Source organism: Gopherus flavomarginatus, chromosome 4, assembly GCF_025201925.1.
Source record: "Gopherus flavomarginatus isolate rGopFla2 chromosome 4, rGopFla2.mat.asm, whole genome shotgun sequence".
Taxonomy (NCBI): Eukaryota; Metazoa; Chordata; order Testudines; family Testudinidae; genus Gopherus; species Gopherus flavomarginatus.
Genome location: NC_066620.1, coordinates 113,062,613 through 113,089,078, shown reverse-complemented (window position 1 = coordinate 113,089,078; position 26,466 = coordinate 113,062,613). Strand labels below are relative to the sequence as shown.

At 40.8% G+C, this 26,466-nt stretch overlaps 1 protein-coding gene across 5 annotated transcripts in view; it reads right to left on the bottom strand.

The window, feature by feature from the left end:
• The window catches only part of AHI1 (Abelson helper integration site 1), a 197,158-nt gene extending 173,804 nt beyond the window's left edge, over positions 1–23,354 (bottom strand). For 2 of the 5 annotated variants that reach the window (XM_050949466.1, XM_050949471.1), the window contains exons 1-8: positions 23,107–23,354; positions 19,096–19,178; positions 15,027–15,098; positions 14,439–14,560; positions 8,801–9,411; positions 7,858–8,042; positions 1,761–1,980; positions 777–969 (exon numbers count right to left, since the gene is read on the bottom strand). In XM_050949466.1, the coding sequence (XP_050805423.1) occupies positions 777–969; positions 1,761–1,980; positions 7,858–8,042; positions 8,801–9,411; positions 14,439–14,560; positions 15,027–15,036 (1,341 nt within the window). In that variant the 5' untranslated portion in view covers positions 15,037–15,098; positions 19,096–19,178; positions 23,107–23,354. Of the gene's footprint in view, positions 1–776; positions 970–1,760; positions 1,981–7,857; positions 8,043–8,800; positions 9,412–14,438; positions 14,561–15,026; positions 15,099–19,095; positions 19,179–23,015; positions 23,059–23,106 lie in introns of those variants that run through there. The other 3 variants (XM_050949468.1, XM_050949469.1, XM_050949470.1) reach the window with 3 other exon arrangements.
• Between the last annotated feature and the right edge of the window lie 3,112 nt (positions 23,355–26,466).

Here is a 26,466-nt window from a genome sequence, read left to right as displayed (position 1 = left end):
TTGTACTAGGTCTCCATTTCCACATTAACACTATATAAACTCTCTTGGATATAGATGTCTATAAATATCAGCTACAGTTATGCTCAAAAACATGTTTGGAATATGCTTTACAATTTTTCCTATAAACAGAAATGTATTTGAGGCTGAGGTAGTTATTGTTGTGTGAGTAATGATGAAGAAGAAACAGATGTCTACTTTTTTTTTAATGGCAAACATGCAAAAAATCTGTGGCCTACATCTTGGTTAGCCTTGCTTATGTATACAAGTAGGAGGTGGCAGCACTAAGGGGGCAGCCACTATCAGCCTTTGAACTGATGGTGTTAGGAACTCAAGAAAGAACAGTGACCCTATCCTACTCTTCGGTCAGCAAGAAGTGCTAGTGCAATGAGAGGAGGGTATGCTACATCCTTTTCAAAGGGTATCGTAGCTCCTAGTGTGGCATGCCCCTTTCAGTCCTTCCTGGAAGCATTCTGATTGTGTCAATAAGACACATTCACCAAAGTATTTATTTATTACCCAGAACAGAATCTTGCTGAGGGAGGGGTTTTCTCTTAGTAAACTGCTTAGTATTGGCCTAATTTTACTTCCATTGGCTTCAATGAGAGAACAGCTGGCCAATGCTGAGTGTTTTTTAAAATCTCCATCATAATCTATATTCTCTTAAAAAAACTATGGCATTCCAACAATATAACTGTAAATCAAATAAAGCGCTGCCAGAAATACATGGTCAGAAAACTGCAACTTGAAAAATTTACTGTAAAATATTTCATCTGTACCTCAAAAAACAGGACTACTTTGGGGCTTTCTTCAGCATCTTGAAGGAAATAACTAAAACGTTCATTAAATATGATTTGTTCCTCCCATTCTGGAAGTGTTGATTTAAATTGTCGGAAATTGTAAGGCTGGGTCATAATAGGAAGAACGTGCTCCACTCGCTCTTGTTCATAAAAAGATGAAACCGCTCGGCTGCTGTTTAAAAACAACCAATTGCAACTGTCAATGTTTTTCAAAAAAGCAAAGAACAAAATAGTATGATTACTTCAATTACTGTAAAGAAAAAAAGTACAAGACAGCCCTTCTCTTTATTTTAGAAAGAATATTCAATAACCACCGGAGATCTTAATGCAACTGATGACGTACAGGGCAATAAGCAAAGCTGGAGTTCCAAATCCCAATAAATCAAGCATTTTGATTGGGCCTGATCCATAGACCATTGAAGCCAATACAAGTCTCACTAACTTCAATGGGCTTTGGATCAGGCCCCTCATGAATTACTAGCAGAGCTGGGAATAGGTAAGCGAAACAGTAAGAAGAATGGAGAACTCGACTTCATTCCAATATTCTTACAGATGTTTTGCCAAAAAGCAAAAAGAAATCTCTTATTCATGCCTCAATATGTTTGTTTGCTTATTCTCAAAGAGGATTCTAACAATTCTGCCATCTCTCTCTGTTTTGAGAGAGGAGTCAATCAGCCACATTGCAAATGTGTGTCTGATCAGCTACACTGCTACTCTGATAATATATGTGCTCCAAATGTGAAAGAAAACAATGGCCCCATTCCTGCAAACATTTACACATGTACTTTATTTTAAGTATGCAAGTTGTGTGAGGATTTGCAGTCAATAAGACTACACCCATGCTTAAAGTTAAACATGTATGTATATGCTTATTTAAGTAATTATTTCCTGCAGAAGCAGGCACGTGAAGGGTTTGGGGGGCTTTTTGGGAGGGGGCAGGGGGAAACAAATCAGTAAACTCACCTATGCTCTTTCTTGACATATAAACCAGTTTTCTGATCAATCACATGAATCTTGACCATGGGATGCGATACCATGAGATCAGTTTTAAGTCTATCAGTTCGATGGATGTAAACCCCTAACACAAGGCTGTCATCAAAAGCAAGTTTGGATTGAGTACAAACTTCTGGACTGTTCATTTCCTGTACATTTTCTGCAGAAATTTCTGTATTTTCTTCTAATGCTAGAAGCAAAGAAAAACGAATAAACAAAAAAGATCTTCAAGCAGAGATTAGTGACAAATTATAAGGATTAAAAATTTATCACATTTTCAAAGCAAACTTTATATTAGTAATTATATTTAGTTCTGTTCTTTATGCAATAGAGTATTAAAATAAAGTCAGTGGATTTACAGCATTATACATATGTTTGTCTATATGTATATATATTTTAATACAAGCATTCTCTACCAGTGTTTATTATCAAACAAAAATAATTGAACCACAACTCTTGCTCTTGATTTGCATAGTCTCTTCCCTGAAACTTCAATATACAAGTAGTCATCCACAGTAATAAACTATAGTATGTATGCCGATTATCTTTTATGATTTCAATAGCTAAACAATATTCTGTTGAATGATTATATGTGATTAAAAATACCTTATTATCCAAATTGCAAGAATAGCACAAGATCATTTAGCACAATCAGCTGAATACCCTAAACTATAATAGGCACTTACGGTTTTTAATTTGATGCACCCATCTAATTCTCCATGAATTCAACCCAAAACTAGGAAATAGAAAATACGCCAAATGCCTCCTCAGCTACTTTATAGTATTATAATGGCATAGGAACAGCACTACAGTTGAGGCTGCATCACATCATTTGTTTAAAGGTTGACCTTTCTATGTCTGGGTGGGCAAACTTTTTGGCCTGAGAGTCACATTGGGTTGCCAAACTGTATGGAGGGCCTGGTAAGGAAGGTGCCTCCTCAAACATCCTGGCCCCTGCCCCCTATCTGTCCCCTCCCACCTCCCACCCCGACTACCCTCCTCAGAACTTCAAACCTATCCAACCCCCCCTGCTTCTTGCCCCCCGAACACCCCCTCCAAGGACCCCCACCTCTGGTCAACCCCCGCTGCTCCCTGTCCCCTGACCGTCCCAACCCCTATCCACACCCCAACCCCATGACAGGCCCCCCAGGACTCCCACACCTATCCAACTCCCCCTACTCCCCATCCTCTGACCACCACCCCCAGAACCTCCACCCCATCCAACCGCCCCCTGCTCCCAGTCACCTGACTGCTCCCCGCAACCCCTTGCTCCTTATCCAGCACCCTCCCCACCCCATTCCCTTATGATGCCACTCAAAGCGGCAGAAGCTCGCAGCCCCGCTGCCCAGCTGGAGCCAGCCACACTACCCAGGCGGCAGCACTACTGCAGAGAGACAGGACAGCAGGGGAGGGGCGGTGACTAGCCACCCCAGGAGGGAGCTCAGGGGCCAGACAGGATGGTCCTGCAGACCAGATGTAGCCTGTGGGCCGTAGTTTGCCCACCTCTGTTCTAAGTCCTCTAGAGCAGCAGTTCTCAAACTGTGGGTCAGGATCCCAAAGTAGGTCTCGATCCTGTTTTAATGGGGTCACGAGGACTGGCTTAGACTCGCTAGGGTCTGGGGCCAAAGTTGGAGCCCAAGGGCTTCAGCCCTTGGTGACAGAGCTCAGGTTACAGGTCCCCTGCCTGGGGTGGAAGCCCTTGGGTTTTGGCTTTTCCCCCATTCCCAGGGCAGTGGGGGTTGGGCTTTAGCCCACCCCCCCCCCCCCCACACACACACACACACCACAGGGCAGCAGGTCTTGCGGGGCAGGAGGCGTGTAGGCTTCAGTTCTCCCTCCTGGGGCCATGTAGTTAATATTTGTTGTCAGGAGAGGGTCATGGTGCAATTAAGTTTGAGAACCCCTGCTCTAGAGTGAACGTGCTTAGGTCAGATCTCTTTGAAATTTGGTGTGTCTCGTGTGGGTGCATGGTAGGGTTAGTGACCCAAATTTGGGGTCATTTGAGATAGGGGTTCTGGAGATATGCTCTGGGGAAAATAGCCGTTTTTTAAAAAGTTTCTAAGTAGTGTGACAGACCCAGACCAGTGGGGTATAGGAGTCTGGTAGAGGGCAAATATACTGGTCCCTGGATGAGTAGTTTTCTGTTCCCTGAGTGACCAAAGCAGGGGCTGCACTAGAGTAATCAGGAACCTGCTAGAACCAATTAAGGCAGACAGGCTGATTAGAACACCTGCAGCCAATCAAGGCAGGCTAATCAGGGCACCTGGGTTTAAAAAGAAGCTCGCTCCAATCAGGTGAGGGGGAGCCAGAGGAGAGGAAGTGTGTGAGAGGAGCTAGGAGCAAAAGGTGCAAGGAGCTGAGAGTGAGGGTGCGTCTACACTACAGGATTATTCCAATTTTACATAAACCGGTTTTGTAAAACAGATTGTATAAAGTCGAGTGCACGCAGCCACACTAAGCACATTAATTCGGCGGTGTGCATCCATGGTCCGAGGCTAGCGTCGATTTCCAGAGCGTTGCACTGTGGGTAGCTATTCTGTAGCTATCCCATAGTTCCCGCAGTCTCCCTGCCCCTTGGAATTCTGGGTTGAGATCCCAGTGGCTGATGGGGCAACAATCATTGTCGCGGGTGGTTCTGGGTAAATGTCGTCACTCATTCATTCCTCCAGGAAAACAACGGTAGACAATCATTTTGCGCTCTTTTTGCCTGGATTGCCCTGGCAGACGCCATAGCACGGCAACCATGGAGCCCGTTCAGCCTTTTTTTTTTTTTTCTTTACAGTCACCGTATGTGTACTGGATGCCGCTAACAGAGGTGTTACTGCAGCGCTACACAGCAGCATTCATTTGCTTTTGCATGATAGCAGAGACGGTTATCAGTCGTTCTGTACCGTCTGCTGCCACTGTAAATTGACAGTAAGATGACGGTTATCTGTCGTTCTGTACTGTCTGCTGCTATCATGGGTGCCCCTGGCTGAGGTCGCCTGGGGGCGCAAAGGCAAAACTGGAATGACTCCCCGAGTCAATCCCTCCTTTATGGTTTCTAAAAATAGAGTCAGTCCCTCCTAGAATATGGGGCAAGTGTGCTAGAGAACCAGTGTATCAGAGAGCACAGCTGCTCCGTGTCAGATCCCGCAGAAATGATGAGCTACATGCCATTCACGGGGGGTGCCCCTGCAACAACCCCACCCGGTTGCTTCCCTCCTCCCCCAACCTTCCTGGGCTACCGTGGCAGCGTTCCCTCCATTTGTGTCACGAAGTTATAAAGAATGCAGGAATAAGAAACACTGACTTGTTAGTGAGATAAAATGAGGGGGAGACAGCCTCCCGGTGCTATGACAATCCAGGCAGGATATTAAGTGGTGCAGAGGAGAGGAGCCCAGCATCCCGCTGCTATGATAGTCCAGGCAGTACAGAATCTTTTCTTTACACGGGAAAGGGAGGGGGCTGATGGAGCTCAGCCCCCAGTTGCTATGATGAGGACGGTTACCAGCCGTTTTGTACCATCTACTGGGAATGACCAGGAATCATTCCTATTTTTACCCAGGCACCCCCGGCCAGCCTCACCTGAGGCCAGCCAGGAGCACTCACGGGCTCATGGTGACGACGGATAGCAGTCATATTGTACCGTCTGCCACCAGGGAGGGGAGGGGAGAGGAGCGGAGCGGATACTGCTTTTCACTGCTGCAGCATCGCGTCTACCACCAGCATTCAGTAGACATAGGGTGACATTGAAAAAAGTCAAGAAACGATTTCTTTCCTTTTTCTTTCACGTGGTGGGGGGAGGGAATAAATTGACGAGCTATACCCTGAACCACGCTGGACAATGTGTTTGAACCTACAGCCACTGGGAGCTCAGCCAAGAATGCAAATACTTTTCAGAGACTGCTGTGGACTGTGGGATAGCTGGAGTCCTCAGTACCCCTTCCCTCCCTCCATGAGCGTCCATTTGATTCTTTGGCTTTCTGTTACGCTTGTCATGCAGCACTGCGTAGCCTGGAGATTTTTTTCCAAACACTTTGGCATTTTGTCTTCTGTAACGGAGCTCTGATAGAACAGATTTGTCTCCCCATACAGCGATCAGATCCAGTATCTCCTGTACAGTCCATGCTGGAGCTCTTTTTGGATTTGGGACTGCATCACCACCCGTGCTGATCAGAGCTCCACGCTGGGGAAACAGGAAATGTAATTCAAAAGTTCGCGGGGCTTTTCCTGTTTACCTGGCCACTGCATCCAAGTTCAGATGGCTGTCCAGAGCGGTCACAATGGTGCACTATGGGATACCACCCAGAGGCCAATACTGTCGATTTGCGGCCACACTATCCCTAATCCGATATGGTAATACCAATTTTAGTGCTACTCCTCTCGTTGGGGAGGAGTACAGAAACGGATTTAAAGAGCCCTTTATATCAATAAAAAGGGCCTCGTAGTGTGGACGGGTGCAGTGTTAAATCAGTTTAACGCTGCTAAAATCGGTTTAAACGCATAGTGTAGACCAGGCCTGAGAGCGAGAGAGTGTGCTGCTGGAGGGCTAAGGAGTACAAGCGTTATCAAACACCAGGAGGAAGGTCCTGTGGCGAGGATAAAGAAGGTGTTTGGAGGAGGGCATGGGGAAGTAGCCCAGGGAGTTGTAGCTGTCATGCAGCTGTTACAGGAGGCACTATAGACAGCTGCAATCCACAGGGCCCTGGGCTGGAACCAGGAATAGAGGGTGGGCCTGGGTTCCCTCAAAACCTCCTCACTCCTGATCAGACACAGGAGGAGTTGACTGAGACTGTGGGGAAGATAACTGAGGTGAGCAAATCTGCCAATAAGCGCAGGACCCACCAAGGTAGAGGAGGAACTTTGTCACAGTAGGTATTTCTTTTGCCCAGAGCTAGAGATTAAACTATTGATGTAATGCAGAGTAAAATGGTCCCAATCTGTCAAGTTTTACCCAAGGCAGTGCAGAGCACCCACTAACCTCTGGGGGACTCAAATTGAGAACAGCATTAAAAGAAAATGAATTTTTTTTTTTAACAATGCACATGCACCAATACAGAAAAATGGCTAGAGCGTTTCCAGTCCCACCATTTTACATGCTTTGAAGCTCAATTCTTGTAAATGGTCTAACATCTGAACAGCTAATCAGATTATTTTTAAATTTATTATGCCTCACAAGGTGCAGGGTAGTGGTAGAGACCACATTTGGGGTCATTTGACAGAGGGGCTCCTGAATTACAGGCCCTCCCAAGAAACTGGTTTCCTTTTACTGTTAAACTGAGAGACAATTATGACTGGCTGAACCACAGACCTCACTGAGACCCATGACTGTGAACTAACACTTCAGTTTAACATAACTGAGGATAAATTAATCACAAACCCCTACTTAAGGCAAAAGGAGTTTTAGACTGAGGGGTTGGAGGTTGCTACTGTTTGTGAGTCACAGGTGTCAAAATTCTGCCAGTGCACTCCAATCCCCCTGCATCCCAACACTATTCCACTGTAACACAGTTGACCTTCACTCCAAGCACGGAATGTGAGTCAAGTTATAGGAGGGAGAAAATAATAGCAACAGAAACATTGGTAAACCAAGGAGAGAAGACATCAGGGAGATGCAGTGCAGTGGAGGCCTAAGTACAATAGTGGAGAGGGGGATGCAGTGAATGGGTCAGTGACATGGTTTAGATAGAATCCTGTGAATAAGAACGAATGAAGGTGAAGAGCTTGTACATTTCAGAAACTGTGGGGGTGACAAAGTAAAGATGTGTCTGTTAATGGGATGTAATGGGTATTACTGAAAGAGGGCAGAGTTAAGATTGCATGGGCAACCGTAACTGTGCATTTCCTGGTTTTCAGAAATTTGAGTTTTGCTTAATGCAAAACTCTGCAACGAGATGACATATCACCAAGCAATATTAACTCTGAGTTAACAGTTTTTTGCTACTGAACATTTTGATGATATTCTAAGCCATCTTTGTCTCATTGATAGGAACAAGCAACAGCAAAAGAACTTAGCAGCAGCAGCAGCGGCGGCGAAGTCTTCCAATATGAAAAACTTTGACTATAATATTTTGATTGCACAAACCTTTTTTAGATTTCTTTTTTGCATTCTTTATTTTAGGTTTCAGTTTTTCCACATCTTCCTCCTCCTCGTGTTCCTCTGTGTTCATTTCATCTTTAAAATATGATGCAAGCAGTCTTCCTGATGACTTATTTTTTCTGGTATTATCTTCCATTGGGTTATGCTGTAGTTCAGCAAGGGACATCACACTGTAATGAAACACACACCACTGTCAGCAAGTACATACTATTTCTGTTTTAATCCACTAAAAAGACTTGACTTCTGAAACAGTCTCTTCCTGTTTCCTCAAATTCATTAGCTCTCCATCTTCAAAATCCCATCAAAAATGTTTTGTCTTGTTTAGCTATTACAATGATAAAGGTAGCACACATTCTTTAACGGTCTATCATGAATTTCCCTCTCCATTTTATTATTCTAAGTATTACCTTCTAAAATATTTTCATGTGGGGATTTCCACGAGTAGTCTTGTGACATAAATTTAAACAAGATCTTTGCAGGATCAGATACACAGTTCACATGAAACAAAATATAGTAGAGAATGATGCATTCTGTTAGCTGAGTGTATAAGTAGTTTTGACTTGAGACAATATTTTATTAATGCCGGATTTTAATCAGGGTTAAGCCAAAGGCCACACAGTCAAGGAGTCAAGTCCACAGTGCATAACTGGCAGGTTAAATGTAGTACTGCAACATTAAAAAACAATTCATTCAATTTTGTAAGTTCTTACAAATTAGTATGGCTCTTGGCACCATTTTTAGATATCATGCAGTAGAAGGGTTTTTTGTGTGTATGGGGAAGAGGTTCCCTCTCACCTACATAAAATCATCTGGCTAGTTCAGTTACAAAAAATTCTTGCAGCTCTATCACAGGATTCTTTCCCATTCTTAAGAAATCAACATTTTGTTTAAGATGTATACATGCACAGATTACAATTTACCACTATACCTTGTTTCAGCTTCAGATACAACTGGCACTTCTTTCTTCTTTTTCTTCTTTTTGCCCACCTCATTGTTCAATACAACTTTTTGGCTTTGAACACTGGAGGTGAATTCAGACATCTGTTCTTTAAGTTTTTTTCTTATTTTCTCCTTAATTATATTTGCCTCATCCTCAGCCACTTGCAGCTGATAGGCTTGAATTAGCTGTTCTTCCTCTTCTAATTCAGTTACATCTCTCACTTCATTCAAGGTACTTTTTATCTTGTTGTTACCTTCACGACGAGATGCATCTGTTTGTGATTTACTTTTTGTTTTTTTCGTTGGCAAATCAGTAATCTGTGTTTCAAAACTCTCCAATTTAGTTTCATATACATTTTCCTCCTCATTAAATTGTTCTTGTAACACTGCTTTCTTTTTCTTCTTGTTAGACTTTGGTTGCTTGTTTTCTTCTCCACTAACAACAACATTGTTTATTTTTTCTGAAACTGAGGATTTGTCTCTTAGTTTGTTTTTTGTAAACCGGGGGCTCTTTTCCTCAGGATTATAAGTGTTGTTTATAATTACCTCATCATTTCCACTTTCCTTAGCTAGATCAAGATTATTTCTAAAGGTGTCAAGCTAGAAATAAAAACAGAGAACATAATTTTAAGTATATATCATATGTAATGGTACAATAATAAAAATAGTTTAGTACATTATCAGTTTACACTATATGGTGAAATATAAAAATGATATTAGACATCTAATCATTGTCTTTTTTAAACCTAACAAGTACCAGATGGAACAGAAACAGATCATCCATGCTTAAAATAAGTGTTTGTATTCGGACAGCTTGAAATCTGTACTTCCAACGTTCTTTTAAAACAAGAACCTTACGTATATATTCATCACAGTAAAATTCAAAACTACCTCAATGAACAGGACTACTCCATAATGATATGTCAATGTAATACATTTTGAAAGATCTGCAGAAATGAAATGCAGAACCAAAACATGTCTCGAACGGATATAAATATTAATGTTAGAACTGTCAATGCCTGTCTGGACTCCTTTTTACCGTGAGCAGTGTACCGAAGTTTGGCAATGAAAATCACTTTCCAAAAGACAGACTTGATAAAATTTAACAACAGACAAGTCTTAAGATGACAGCTCTTATAAAACTATGGAAGAAATTCTATTAATCAACAACTCTTATTAAAGGGACAGAGTCAACCTGAAATCTAGTCCACTTTCAAAAACTTAGTTAAAAGTATTTTCAGATAAATCACCCACCCTTTGCATCCCTCTGTCAACTTCTGTGGTTTTGCAAAATACTTTTTTTAAGGTTTCGCTTCCTTTATGGATGAATGAAAAACCCACACAGACAACACAGCAAACTTAATACAGGTCTGATCCTGCACTGAGCTCCACAAAGGTATGTCCCTGAGCTTGTGTGTGGCTCCTATTAAGTCAGTGGGGCTCCATGTGGGCTCAGGGGGTTGCCAAAGTGAAGCTCATTGTAGGATTGGGATGTTACAAACTACACAGGGGAAAACAGTGGAACTAACTATACAAAAAGAGCTTTCAGATGCACACGCACAAAAAAGCCCAATAACTAAAATATATATTTCTCCCTCTGATTTCTTCCAGTCCAAATATTTTATTTCTGTGCTTTTCAACCTTTTCCTTGCCATTACCCTATTTTTCAAAAGCAAGACAATCCTGGGACTCCCTTCCCATCTAGCTAGGAACAGCACAGTGGCCAAAGCACCCTTGACACCTTTTCATAAACCCCAGGTTGAGAACCCCTATCAAAGGTGTTACCTGTAAGAATCGCAGATTAAAAAAAAAAATCAAAGACAAACCAATTTTAGATTGATAGGGTTCCTTTAAGTAATCTTATAGTTTTTGTATTTCTCTTTCGGGTTCTTGTTTTTTTGTTTTGTGGGGATTTTTTGGTTTTTTTAAATACTTAAGGACATTATATAAGAACATGGTCTGTCTAAATAATGCCACTAAATGTCATCCTGAGGGGTTGTGAAAGGAGTTGGAGAAGGAGGGAACGAAGCAGGAAGGCCCAACCCTAGACATGGACAAAGCATGTAGCTACAAAGGCAAACACTTCTGGAATCTGATTTCTAGAAATCCATCTCTGAAGAATGAGAGAAGATATAGTTGACGTTTCATGTGGCTAACCAAGAAAAGTTGATTACTCCCTATCTGCCAACCATCTGCCTCCATCACAAGTTTCACCTCAATTATCTTAGCTGCCAAACCTTCCGCTCTACCCTTGAGATGAGGAGGAAGTCTGTTTTAGCCATGACTGACCGGGGGGGGGAGTGGAAGATTACAAAAGGAGGTAGAAAAGGCATTGGAGATGTTGAAGAAAGAAGGGAGGAGTTGAGAGAATTATTATTCGTACTAGAAAAATAAATTGGAGGGATAAACAGAGTGGGAGAAAAAATGCACCAACATAGAGTCAACATAAAGAAAAAGGGTGTGAAGGTAAGGAAAGAAGCATAAACCCAGACATAGTAATGTAAAAAATGCACGCTAAAATATTAAATTAAATAATTCTATTAAAAGTGGGATGTAAATGAATGGAAGGACAGGGAATGGGACTGCATGCAATGATGTTCATGTAGGGTAGCAAAAAACCTAAGGCCAGGCCTGTATTCGCACATCTTTTCAGTATGTGGCTGTATTTTTAGTTACATAGATAGTACTTCAAACTATGTAGTATTTAATCATGAAAATACTCATCATATGAATTTAACCTTTTCCTGCTAGTTAGTCCAATAACATCCTTTCCATACAAAAGCCAACAATCTAAAAGGAACTGGCAGATTATGTACAGGTAATTTTAAGAGTGACAGATAAAGGAAAGAAAGGAAAAATATTTTTACAGGGGCTAAAAAAATGCAGCACATTACATACAAAATGAAAAAAGGCAAAGCATACAGAAACATTAACAGATTTTGGATGGATTACCCCACCTCCTCATCTGCATTTGTACTGAGCAGGTTTTATCCACGAAGTATAATAGATGAAGTTATTTATCAGACAGATTATTATAGAGAAACAATAGTGACACCATAGTCAAAGTCATGCCACTGTTTTGTCTTTGACAGGACCTTTCTTCTTCTCTGAAGCTGAGGAAGTAGTTTTCTTTCAGAAAATAACTTGGAATTAATTATTTACATGTCTGATTTTCTGAAATTATCCTGATATGTAAGAAGTGTTCCATTGAAGAAATCTCAAAAATCACACTTGAGATATTTTGACTGGTGTGTTACATTTTTTGTAAACTTTGTGCAGTTCATCATCTACAGCACCCACTCACCCACATATATCCCTAAATTGAACAACATAACCCTTTGTCCACTTAAATTAAGCCACAACACTTCGCAAAACAGAAGCTACTCCTAACTATATCAAATAATGTCCCTGAAAAGCTGGCAAATTACAGGAACATCAACACACTATCGGTGGCACAAAAAGCTACCTGTGGCTGGGCTCAGACCTTAGTTCCTCAGACAGCGCCGGTATGTACAACCTTAATTCATGTCACTGGTATGTATGCATTATGATACAGACTTATTACATGATCACAAATTATTCTATTCACGGGACCTCTGCCTTATTGAGTAAGAAGGAAGGATAATGCTTCGGGATTGGATCAGGATTATGCAGTAAAGGAAATTGTTGTCTGTAGGACCTCTGCCTCATTTGTTGTAGAAGTTGGAAGGTATATAATAAAAAGACGGTGTCATGGTTAAGGTACTTAATCACCACACTGATTAAATGGATTCTACTCTTGCCTCTGACACAGAGTTCCTGTGTGTTGCTGGGCAAGTCACTTGTGTGTTCATTTTCTCAGTGACCAACTTTAGACATCTGGGGCCTACAACTGAAGTCAATGTGAGCCGTACTCTAAACAAATGAAGTGCTATAAAATGCTAAGTACTCTGAAAAAAATCAGTCCTTAGGCCTTATTGGGAGATGCATTCCAGTTGCTGGGCACTCAAGTCGGTCACCCAAAATTAGTGGACACTTCTTATCTTAATCTCTCTGTGCTCTGCTCAGCATCTGTAAAACGGGGATAACTTACCTCACAGGGGTATTTTGAAAATTAAATTAATAAATATTTGTGAAACACTCTAATTTCATGGTGATAAGCACCAAAAAAGGCCCATGAGGAAATTAATAATTTTGTATTCAGAACAGGCTCTGAAAGGTATGCAGTAAGGCCTGAGCCCACACACTGAGAATGAAATTAAATATTGACCAGCTACCAACTGAGTGAGTACCATCCATGCAGTGCACTGAATGAAGCAGGGGTCCTGTGGAAAAAAATAGTATGTGATCATGTAATTAAAGATGGTATCATAATGCATACGTACCAGTGGAATGAATTAAGATCATACAGGCTGGAGCTGCCTAAGGAACTAAGGTCTGTGCGCTGCCATGGGCAGCTTTTTGTGTCACCAATACAGCGTGTTGATGTTCCTGTAATTTGCCAGCTTTTACTGGCTGGACGGGGAACTCAGCAACAGATAGATAAATGAGAGCAGTGGTTAGTGAAATCTAAGTCAAATGAGTGGCCAGTTTAGTGAGTGGGAGTGTTGACCACGGTTGCAAGTTGAATGAAGAGGCAATGGTGAGTGATTTTCAACCTGTAGTCTGCGCACCCCTGGGGATCTGCAGACTATGTCTAAGGGGTCCATGAAAGGTTGTTATTATCATAAAACAGTGCTTTTCACCCTGGGAGTCCACAGACTAGGTTTAAGACTTCTGTTAGAAATAATTTAAGGGGTCCACAAATGAAAAAAGGTTGAAAGCCACCGAGCTAGGAAGCTGAAGTCAACACAAATGAGTGAGAGAGATTGTGAGGAGAGAAAAGAGACAGCCATGAATTAAAATCAAGAGAGGAAGGCTGTTGGGGAAGAGTTGGGTGAATGTTAGATGACGATGACCTGGAGGGTGGGAGAAGAGAAGAGTCATATTCAGTGTTGTTCAGAAGCAGAGAAATGAGTGGGAAAGAGAAGAGGGAGTTCTAGTTTGATGTCATTTTGTTTGCATATTCTTATTTTCATGATACTAGCTTTGGAAAATGTAATAAAGCTGACATTTACCTTTGTTACCAACTAGACAACTGATAAGCATCTGTAAAATTCACAGACATGAGGTATTTGCTCTAAGAGCTAACTACTAGTATTACTTTGGGAATGATCCTGCAAACCCTTCACATATGACACTCCCACTGAAGTTAATATGAATTTGAAAAGCTCGAAGGATAGCCTCCAAAATTCTACTGAAAAACGTGGTGGAGCAAAATAGGTTGACACAATTTTAACTATAGGTATGCCAGGAGGCACCATTTAACATTAACCTTGAATTATACTACTAGTATATCAAGGTCACAGTAAGTTGTAAACTACTGGGGTTATTGTTCAGCATGGACATCAATAACTAATAAAAGTCATACATTAAAAATGAAAGGTATCTATGAAGCAAACACCACGTTTTCTTTTCATAGTGCTTGCTGAAGCTTACAGCATCTCCTTTTTGTGGAGAGGGATAAAGCATACTTCCTTTGCTGAGAGAGATGAGATTTTTTTCCACCAAGGCAAGCGGAATCACTGTTCTCAGATTATCAAACTCACCACAATATTCTCATGAGAGTGAAATTTTTGCTTCTTTGATTTCTTTTTTTCTGTTAGCCCAGAATGACTCCTGAATATTTCCTCAAAGCGAACCTTGGTTTTTGCCTTTGCCTCACTCTCCGCTGGAAAAAAAGTTAAAATAAAGTTAATTGGCTCAAATAATTAGGTTCATTACAACAGCACCTGATTACACTTTTAGGCACAGAGGGCAGCATTTTCACCGTAGATGAATTACACTAATCAAGACTTTTATTTCACCTTATGAAACTTGAGAAAAAGTTCCCATTTACAATGGCAACCAGATGAAGCTAACTCAAAGAAGCAATATATGTAGAAGCATCTATCTATTATACATGACAAGACAATTCTCAAATACATTGTTTCACATATTAACTATCAATTTTATAAACCCTACAAATGTTAAATAAAAAAGTTCATAAAACAAAACATAACATAAAAACAGCTGTGAGCATTGACCAAGAATTAATCCAAGGCATCACTGAAGATCAGTTGGTGGAAGTAACTGAACATTAATATTCAATTCTAAGATAAAATGCATTTGGAAATTTAAAATGTAGAGGTTCTTACCTGGTGGCATTTTCAGTCCTATATTAAGAATGGCTCAATACACTACACCTTTCTTTCTCAGAGTTCGGCATTCTGCAAAACACATATCAACATTCAGAATATTTTAATCAACAAAACTAAATTACAGAATTTATACTATAGATTTATGTCTGGCCTGAATGGACTGGGTTAGTAATACTGAGATTAAAAAAGACAAAAACCAAAAAACGCTGATCTGAATAAATCTAAAATGCAATTCAATTTATATGGAACAATGCAAGAAATAATCCTCACCATATAAACAGAGTGAATGAAATAGATTTCATTTCCCTTTAATTTATGGCATGCTCTAAAGAGAAATTTTACAGATTCACCCTTTTAAAACAAACAAACAACAATTGAGTCAATTCTGCACGCCCTCCTCACTCAGATAATTCTCCAGATGAAGTCAACATTAGCTTTGGTGGAATAAAGATCATAGGACTGGGTTGGAAATTCCTTCTTACAAAATGTGAGGTATATTAGTTCTAAAAGAAACGTGAGTGGATATGCCAAGCATAATTCTAGCAATTACTGAACTGTCATAATGTACTAAATAGGGTTGGGTGAAATTTATTGGCCAACCGCCCCACAGCCACCCCCCACACACACACAATTTGCAAATTTAACAACACTAAAAACACTTATATTTTTATTGAAACAATTATTAAAAAGTCTGAAAAATATCAAATTATTTTGTTTTGACATTTTCTAAATAAAGTGTTTTGATTTTTCAGTTTGAAACAACTTTTCATTTCAATTTTTGTTAATAAAAATATTAAAAACGCTCATTACACTGAAATGAAATTTGACTTTTTCATACACACAAAAAAAATTAAGGTTTTTTTATTATTTTTCAGAACTGCCAATGAACCAAAATTCCAATATTTGCAAGCTCTAGAAACCAAAAAGAGAGAAACAGAAGCTACGCATTAACATCTAGTTATACCAATTCTACCTCTTGCTGATAGGCAGTCTTTTGAGGTGGAACCATACCAACTTCTTTACATTCTGAAAGCTGTTTGAAATTGGCAGGGATGACCAGTAGTGGCTTTACATGGGAGGGCTGTAGGGAGCATCTTTTGTTGTAAAAAAATGTAGCTTGTCATTTCTCAGTTAGTAACAATATTTTTCCTCCCCAACAGAAATCATTTATTTCTAGCTCAGAAACAAAACTACTTCAATGTCACTGTTAAAGTGTGCATCCCTATAGACATAACACTTAAAAGAAATGAAAACAAGAGAAAATATTTAAATAATCATGTCTTAGGGGGTTTTTTAGTTACATAAAATCAATTTTAATATTACTAAAGTTAGATTTATTGTCACTATAAGGCACTATAAAGTATATATCTCATTAGGATACTGCTGCTTTGCAGACAATTCAAATTTAGACAGACAGAAATAGAAAACATTTACTACTTTAAGGCAGAAACCAAAACACTGTTAAACGATAATATGCTGGAGTTTATCAATTACTTTTGTCTTCTGGAGAGTAGGGAAGGATACTTTTTGTGATTGATTTTATCCTCTCAAGAGACCAAGCACCAAGAAAGCACGTACCCTCAACTTTATAAAAAAGGAACAACTGAAGTAATACATAGGACAAAAAAAACAATAAAATATGCATAGCGCATACCTGCTTCGTATCTGTCTAATGGCTGAAATACCTTCATAAGTATCCAAAAATACAGAACAAAAAAGGGCCACTAGCAAATTAATTTTGTCCACAGCTGATCATCTTCTCTACAGACTAGCCTAGTATTCCCACTGCCACTTTTTTTGTTTTGAATGCTATAACTTGCAGATCCACCAGGCTTGACTGAAGACCACACAGCTCTCTATACACCACTCTTCTCCTGCTAAATAAATTATCCCTTTCATGACAACAAAATTAAAACCCATAATATTTATAGTTATTTTTATCCACTGTAGTCTGCAGGAAGAATTACATAACATTGACACAGAGCCTTTAATCACTGGTATCAGAACTCTAAATATAGCCCATTAATCAATATGGATAAGAACAAGGATGTTCACCCTGTATAATCTGATTTTAAAATAGGAGAGATTTAATCTTGTGTTAAAGTTCAGCAATCAGAAAATCCCAAAATGACTAAAGCTAGAGTTTTTCTTAATCTATTATTTTTCTAGCACATTTATTAATAAAGCAGTTTTCCACTGACAAAAACACATAATATAGTACAGAGTTATATTCCCTCTTGCAAAAAGTGAAATGAAATTTTTAGTGATCACAAATGGTCATGACTTCAGATTTTGTTTGCTTACATCTCACCAGAAATACAGCATCTGCACAGCAAAATGCTTCTCAACACTGAATTTGGACACTGATTGGCCAAGCTGCTGAACCTCCAGCACCATCTTGAGGCACACGTTTTCCTTGGAGGTTTCCCATTCAAGGATTCACAGGTGTAACTGCTTAGCTTGAGATTTCACAAGACTGCAACCCAGAATTACATGACAAAATAGCACAAAAATACAAACTGTTCCTATTTATCACTATTTATTATTTATGTAAAACCAAAAAGTGTGTTAAGTTTTTATTCATTTGCCTCAATGGGGTACTTTAGTCAAGAGACTGATTAACTAGGCATCATTTCTGAAGCCTTAGTAATACAATGTAAATGTTAACTTGGCAACACCAGCTAACATAATTCTCCATAGACTCATAGGTCAGAAGGGACCAATATGATCATCTAGTCTGACCTCCTGCACAAGGCAGGCCACAGAACCCTACCCATCCACTTTTATACAACCTCTAATCCAGGACTGAGTTATTGAAATCCTCAAAACTGGTTTGAAGACCTCAAACTGCAGAGAATCCACCAGCAAGCGACCCATGCCCCACGCTGCAGAGGAAGGTGAAAAACCTCCAGGGCCCCTGCCAATCCGCCCTGGAGGAAAATTCCTTCCCGACCCCAAATATGGCGATCAGCTAAACCCTGAGCATGTGGGCAAGACTCACCAGCCAGCACCCAAGAAGGAATTCTCTGCAGTAACTCAGTTCCCATCCCATCCAACATCTCCCCGCAGACCACTGAGCAGACTTATCTGGTGATAATCCAAGATCAATTGCCCAAATTAAACTATCCTATCATAACATCCCCTCCATATACTTATCCAGCTTAGTCTTGAAGCCAGATAAGTCTTTTGCCCCCACTACTTCCCTCGGAAGGCTGTTCCAAAACTTCACTCCCCTAATGAAAAAAGCATAGACTCAAATATAGTAAAATATCTTAAATGAATCAAACTGTACCACAGAATCTCTATAGATAGAAATTTTAAAATTTCATACTTGAATAATAAGAGTATAGCAGCAGAAACATACTGTCTATAGCTGACAAGGATGGTGATGGTTACTGTGCAATGCTCAGGGAGATTTGAGAGGCTACAAAATTGAACACGCAATAATAATGGAGGTTTTCAGTTATCCCCATATTGACTGGGAAATGTCACCTCAGGAGGGGATGCAGAATGACTACTTCTTGGAACAGCTAGTCCTGGAACCCAAAAAGGGAGAGGCAATTCTTGATTTAGTCTTAAATGGAAACACAAGCACATCCAAGAGATGAATATAGCTGCACCACTCAATAACAGGGATCATAATGTAATTAAATTTAACATCCTTGTAGAAGGAAAAATACCAAAGAAACACACCACAATAGCATTTAACTTCAAAAGAGGAAACTAGACAAAAGAGAGAAAGCTTTTTGACGCAGAGACTGTCTTTTTGTTCTATATTCGTACAGTGCCAAGCAAATGGGGTCCAGGTTCTCTAGGTGCTATGATAATATACATTAATAAACAAACATTAATAATAATATGGACAAATGTAGTCATACATCTAGGAACAAAGAATGTAGTCCTACTTACAGGATGGAGGACTCTATCCTAGGAAACAGTGATTCTGAAAAAAACTTGGGGTTCATGGTGGAGAATCCCCTGAACATGAGCCAATGCAATTGCCAAAAGGGCTAAATCAATCCTTGGATGTAGAAACAGGGAAATATCAGTATCAAGATTACATTACCTTTTCATCTGGCACTAGTACAGATCATCATTAGAATACTGTGTCCAGTTCTGATGTCCACAATTCAAGAAGAATGCGGATAACTGGAGAGAGTTCAGAGAAGAGCCATGAGAATGATTAAAGGATTGAAAAACATGCCTTATAGTGAGAGACTCAAGGAGCTCAATCTATTAAATGGCAAAACACTTTGTTAAAGCAGAGTTAAGATTACCTGGTAATAGCTCATGCCCTCCCAGAACATTAAGTTCAGCAAAACTCAAACTTCTGAAAGCCAGTAAGCATAGAGTTAAGATAAATGCCTATGCAACCTTAATTCTACACCCACGGAGGTGACAATAGCACTGAGAATGATCTGCATGCACTCTTGCTGCATTCGCTGTGTTAGGTGTAGATTAATTGGAAGAGGAATAAGGTGGAGGAGCTTAGAAGAGCTGTGACTGTGATATTAGGAGACCTGGGGATTAGTTTGAGGAACATTACAGAGCTGCGATTGCAATATGAGAAGATCTGGGTCTGAGTCCTCTCCCCTGCATGTGTTTTATTAAAGGAAAGAGGTGTATGTAAACCTTGAGTTTCCACTCTGCATCTTTTAAATACAGAACTGGCAGGGCACTGATACTGTCAGTAGTAAGGCCAGATATGAGAGCCGTCTGTGGCTTTAATGATAGGTTGAGGAAAGTACGTTAAGGTGGCATCTTATGTGCAAGTGTGAAGGGCTATGAAAAGAGTATGAAGTAGTTTTTAAATATTACAAGTGTTATATTCTGTTGAGGTAGCAGGCTGGGTGTTTGAATGTACAGCAAATGCAGCTGTCCATTACAGTGAAAAGAAAGAGTAGGAGCATGTGTGTTATGGACATATTGGGGCATCGCTCAAAGAGGGCAAAATTAAGGTTGCATGAGTTTACCTTAACACTGCCTTCCTGACTTTCAGAAGTCTGAGACTTTACTGAAATCAATGTTCTAAAAGGGCATGAGCTATCACTGGGAAAATGTAACTGTGCTAATGAAGTATTTTGCCATTTAATTTCCTAGTTTTTCTTAAACAGAAAGTGAAATGTTGCTGGTAGGAGTTAATGGTCATTTAGACAGTTGTAGTTCTCACCTAGGTTTGCTGTTTATATGCTCCTGTGTGTAGGTAATAATTAGACTTGGCTCCATTTAATTTTTTTTTTTTTTTACATATACAATTTTGACCAAGTATCAATGTTTATTTTAGGCATTTTTCCTGTTTTAATTGATTTAATTTCCTGTAACTGTGTAAACTGGGGGGAGAGGGAGTGTGTCAGACAGTAATTATTCAATGACAGTAGACATTGAGATTTCAACATCACGTCAAAATATACAGAGCAAATATCCTTAAACCAGACACTAATTATTTCTCAAGCAGCATTTCTCTCTCTGCCTATCTGTAAATTTCTATTATTTTAAGTGGATATATTTTTTCATTGGTTTGTGTGTGTACAGTGAAATTGACATTTACCAATAAAAATCTAATCCTTCCAAGCCTAGTAATAATTAAAGACATAACATTTATATAGTAGTTTTCATTGGTTAATCTTAAAAAACTTTACATTATTATCCTCATTTTACAGGTGGGAAACTGAAGCACAGAAAGGTGAAGTGATTTCCCCAAGATCATCCAGCAGGCCCAGTGGCAGAGTAAGGAACAGTTACAGTCCAGTAGTTTTTCCGCTAGACCACAGGGTTACTATGTAATTACTCAGTGCTTCTTCTCCACTCCTACACATTTTGTTATAGAAGAATTAGCATAATGTTTGCAATGTGTAGTTGCTAATAGGGCCAGCGAGAGAAATCTCATACATGGTCTATGTCCCAAACCCTTCACAGTCATAGTTTTTGTCTTCACAGTATCCCCAGGCAATGTGTTCCAGAGGTTGATCACACACTGAGTGAAGAAATACTTCCTTCTGTTTGTTTTAAACCTGCTGCCTATTAATTTCATTGGGTGACCCATGGTTCTTGCATTATGTGAAGGGGTAAACAACACTTCTTTATTCACTTTCTACATTTTATTCATGATTTTAAAGTCCTCTATCATATCCCCACTTCGCACTGTAATCTCTTTTCCAAGCTGAAGAGTCCCAGTCTTTTCAGTCTCTCCTCATATAGAAGTTGTTCCATACCCTTAATAATTTTTGTTGCCTTTCTCTGTACCTTTTCCATTTCTAATATATCCTTCTGAACATGGGGCAACCAGAACTGCATGCAGTATGGATTTATATAGTGGCATTATGACATATATTTTCTTATTAGCTATGTCTTTTGTAATGGTTCCTGCACAGTGGGCAGATATTTTCTGTGAACTATCCACAATGACTCCAAGATCTGTTTCCTGAGTCAAAACGAATTTAGACCACATGATTTTGGATATATAGTTATGATTATGTTTTCTAATATGCATTACTGGCATTTATCAACATTAAACTTCATCTCCTATTTTCTTGCCCAGCCATCCAGTTTTGTAACTCTTCTATTTTGTCTAAGTTCAAAGTCTACTTTGAACTTAACTATCTTGAGCAATTTTGTATCATCTGCAAACTTCGCTACCTCGTTATTTTCCCTTTTTTTCAGATCTTTAATAAAGACATTGAACAGCACCAGTCCGGGTACAGATCTTTAGAGAACCCCACTACATACCTTCCTCCATTCTGAAAACTCACCACTTATTCCTACCCTTTGACCAGTTACTGATCCATGAAAGGACCTTACCTCTTATCTAATGACCAGTTACTTCGCTTAAGTGTCTTTGGTGAGGGACCGCCTCAAAGGCTTTCTGAAAATCCAAATACACTATATCTACCAGATCACTCTTGTCCATGTCTGTTGACCTCTCTCAAAGAATTCAATAGACATGATTTTCCTTTATAAAAGCCATGTTGATTCTTCCCCCAACAAATTGTGTTCACCTGTGTGACTCATAATTTTGTTCTGTACTACAGTTTCAACCAATTTCCCTGGTACTGATTTTCGACTTACCAGCCTGTAACAGCCAGAATGGTCTCTGGAGCCTTTTTAAAAAACTGGCTCTGCAGTACAATCTGTGTTGCCAGTCATTCTCAGTTTTGTACACTCATCTCAACTTCACCACCAATATTTGGGGCCAGAACTGTTCTGGGCAGCATGGCCTCATGACAGCAAGGGGAGACATCCCTAATTTATTTTCCTCCAAAGAGGCAAGGCAGGTTCGCGTGGGGAAGAACAGGTAGGTCTGTGCTGGCAGGCTGAGTGGATTTCACTCCCTGTAGGGCAGGCAAACAACCTTCCTCAGAAACCTGTCTTGAGGGCTGGGAAAGCAGCAGGGCCCAGGTAAGGCAGGTGGGTTGGAAATGGCCTACAGCATAGCAGTTCCCCTTGCCTCCCTTCCACAGCCGCAATACCCACACTACTTCTGGGAGAATTTGGCACCACTATGTGTGAGCATAATTAATGTGTCATGCATATTTTTCCCCCTAACTCCTTCCCAGAGCCTGCGCCCCAAGCCCCCTCCCAAGCGTCAACTCTCTGCCCCAGGCTCAGTCCAGAACCCCCTCCTACACCCCAAACTCCTCATCCCAGAGCCCACACACACCCCCACTCCAACCCCAGGCTGCAGCACAGAGAGGGTGGGGCAGAGCGAGAGAAGGAGGGAGGGGTAGGGGCGGGGCCTCGGGGCAGGGGGCAGGGCAAGGGCGTTGGGTTTTGTGCGATTAGAAAGTTGGGGACTAGATCAGCAGTGCAAGGCCAGTGTCATCAGCAGCCGGGGACCCATTGTGCAGTTACCGGGGCACAGGGAACGGGGATGGGAGAGGCGGCCAGGCAGAGATGCAGCCCCCCAGCTCCCACTCCCCTCCTATCCCCTCTCCCAGTCCCGGTGCCTCAGCAAACGGCAGCGCGCGCGGGGCAGGGGCTCTCACTCACTTTGACCGGGTCTCCGGCAAACCCTCGAGCTAGGGCCGCTTCTCCCCCCCGCTACTTGGTTTCTTCCTCATCCCCCGTCGCAGTCTCTTACGCTAATTTTGCCGAAAACAAACAACAGCTGCCAAGGAAACAACGCTCCGCAGAATGCGCATGCGCCTAACGTGGGGCGAACAGCTCCTTGAGAAGTCGTGTACATCCGGGACTTCTTCGCAGGCTTCCCACCTCAACGGCAACGAAAACACATGCTCCACTACTGAGACCCGAAGAGGAAACGCGCGTGCGCTCCTTAGAACTCCGGGAGGCCGTTGGGGGAGAAAAGGCGCATGCGCCAGAGAGTGAGGCAGTGCACGCCACGCGGGGAAATGCGGACAAGAAGCGATGCGCATGCGCGGCGCTTGACGGTGGGGTTTATGATGCCTGCGGCCCAGCCAGGCGCCATAGTGTTCAGGGCGGCGGTTGTTGGACGGTGCAAGTGGTCTCTTCTGCGCTGGTTTAATACCCCCGGGGCCGACCCCTGGTGGGGTTGGCGATTGGCCGCGGCAGGGGTCTGCTCGGGGCATTGCGGGGTTGCCCCAAAGCCCGGGTCTCCGCACTGGCCTACGGGAACCTCGCACTCCTGGTCTCGCAAGTGGCTGAGCAGGGCGCTAGGCACAGGATAGGGCAGTGCACACCCCACTGCCCCAGCCAGGGCGGGGCCTAACCCTGTGAGGGGGAGGGGGAAAGGTAGATGACGTAGGAAGCAATAAAGTGAATAATATTGTATTATTTAAAACGCTCTCTAGACCTCAACATCTCACTGTTAAAGCAAGGACAATATTTTGCAAAACGGGAACGTCACTGTATTTCCACCAGGTAAACTGTTGTTATTTGGGAAGTCCCTAATTGGTGTCTGTTGTTGCCCTTCTAATAGGCGATGGCCCAGTAAAATTCAGTTCAAAAGCATGAAACTGGAAGTCAAGCAAACCAAAAGAAAAACGTTTGCCAAAAACTGCAGAGAACAGAACGTTTTTTCAATATTAAGTCACTGGTTGATGGGAAGAAAGTTAAAATTTTTACAAGCTCTGTGTTTGCATTAATGATGAAAATTAACTTGTTAAAAGAAAGTCTCTGAATGAAAGAAATCATGGTCCCCACTGAAGTCTGTGGTAATTTTGCTATTAACTTCAGTGAGGAGACAATTTCAGTCTCCCTCAGTTATAAATAGCACAGACTCACATATGTCAATAAATGCCAGAGTTTTTCAGTGTACCTACACTGATAATCTGGAAACTCCATTCTCAATGTAACCTCCTGGCAATCAGTATGATATTTGTTCTAATAGGGAATAAATCCTTTCTGGAGTCATAGCCCAAAAAAATCAGCACAATAAATGATGTCATTTCTCATTTGTGGAAGTCTTCTAGGAAGGTCAAGATTTCCAGTACTAGAAGCCCAAATTCATCCCTGCTGTAATTCCACTGAAGTCAATAAAGTTACATCAGGGATGAATATAATCAAATATTTCCAAAAGCCTGGTTAAATGAAATCACACACCCTTTCAATTCCAAAGTCAGTTTTCAACTAACTCCATGCCATTTGTATCACTTTAGAGATGCCACTAAAACTTGTATTCCTGGATGACAGTGCCACTGTTCTCAAGGATACAGCTAAAATTCAGTTCCAGGGACACAGAGTGAAACCTATAGCCAAGTACATATGTAAAATATGTATATAAAAGCTTTTCCCAAGACTTTTTTAAAAATTGGCTGTGTTGAGTAAATCAATTATATGAAGAATCTCATCTCCCCCTTTCCTGCTTCCTTTCCCCAATCTTGGCTCATTTAAGCAGGCAGAAGAATTAGTGTTCTAGTTTGAAATTAAGTAACTAACTTGCAGATGACAGAAAATGGGGCAGTGGTAAATAATGAAGAGGACAGGTCACTGATAGAGCTATCTGGATTGCTTGCTAAAATGCATATTGCAGGGGTTCTCAAACAGGGTCGGGACCCTTCAGGGGGTTGTGAGGTTATTACATAGGAGGACACGAGCTGTCAGACTCCACCCCAAACCTCGCTTTGCCTCCAGCATTTATAATGGTGTTAAATGTATACAAAAGTATTTTTAATGTATAAGGTGGGGTCGCACTCAGAGGCTTGCTATGTGAAAGGGGTCACCGGTTCAAAAGTCTGAGAACCCCTGGCATATTGTTCGTGTCCAGTTTAATATGGCTAAATGTAAATATCAAGGAACAATGAATGTAGTCTGTACTTATAGGATGGGGGACTACCCTGGAAAGTAGTGACACTGAAAAAGATTTAAGGGTCTGAATATGATCTCTCAATGTGACACTGTGACCAAAAGAGCTAATGTGATCCTGTGATGAATAAACAGGTTTCTCAAGTAGAAGTAGAGAGGTTGTTTTACCCCTGTACTTGGCACTAGTACAACTGCTGCTGGAATATTGTATCCAGGTCTGGTGTCCACAATTCAAGAAATATGTTGGAGAGGGTTCAGAGAAGAGCCATGAGAATGATTAAAGGATTAGAAAACATGCCTTATAGTGATAGGCTCAAGGAGCTCAATCTATTTAGCTTAACAAAAAGAAGGTTAAGGAGTGACTTTATTCTAGTCTATGAGTTCCTACACAGCACTCAAAAGAACTACTCAAGTAGTAAGGATTGCATGATCAAGTCCATAAGATTTCTGAAAGCTTAGGTCCTACATTTGTCAAAGTTATATGCAAACTATTAAAACACATTTTGTTAATCTTAGTACAATTATGACACTGTGACATTACTCAGAGTACAATTTGGACTGATGAACAGATTTGTTCCCTCAGTTCTTCAATCTGGGGTGCCTTTTACATTGCTTCATGGTGAGAGTTACCACTCCTGGTCTATTCACAAACAACCTCCAGCATGTTAATTACTCCCAGTTATAGTATAACTGCTATAGCCAGCCACTCTTGAATTACACTGCAGAGAAACACCAGCCAATTCCCAGTCCCAGAGTTTCCCCAGAAATGTAGGTCTTGTACTGCCCAGCTCTCTTCTGAACAATACAAACTCATATAAAGTCTGCCATTTTATTAATAGAAAACGATATGCAAAAATCCTATTATCCCAAATGGAGGTTTCCCCGGACACTTCAGTCCAAACACACTGGTTTAGGTAAATCACTGAAACAAGTTTATTAACTACAGAAAGATAGATGTAAAGCAACTTCCAGTAATGAAGCATAAAAGTCAAATTTGTAACAGAATTACATAATAGGTTATTTTACCTTGATAATAATTTTTTCTTCTTTATAATATATTATAAAGTGGGCAGGTTTACAAGGCCCAACCAGTGTGATTTATATGACAACAGCCACAGTGGAATTTGTTAGTGACATTGGCCTTTTGAAGTAATAGGCCAAGGGGGGAAAACATAAGAAAAAATGTTTTAGCTTTTCCCCTACTATATTATACAGT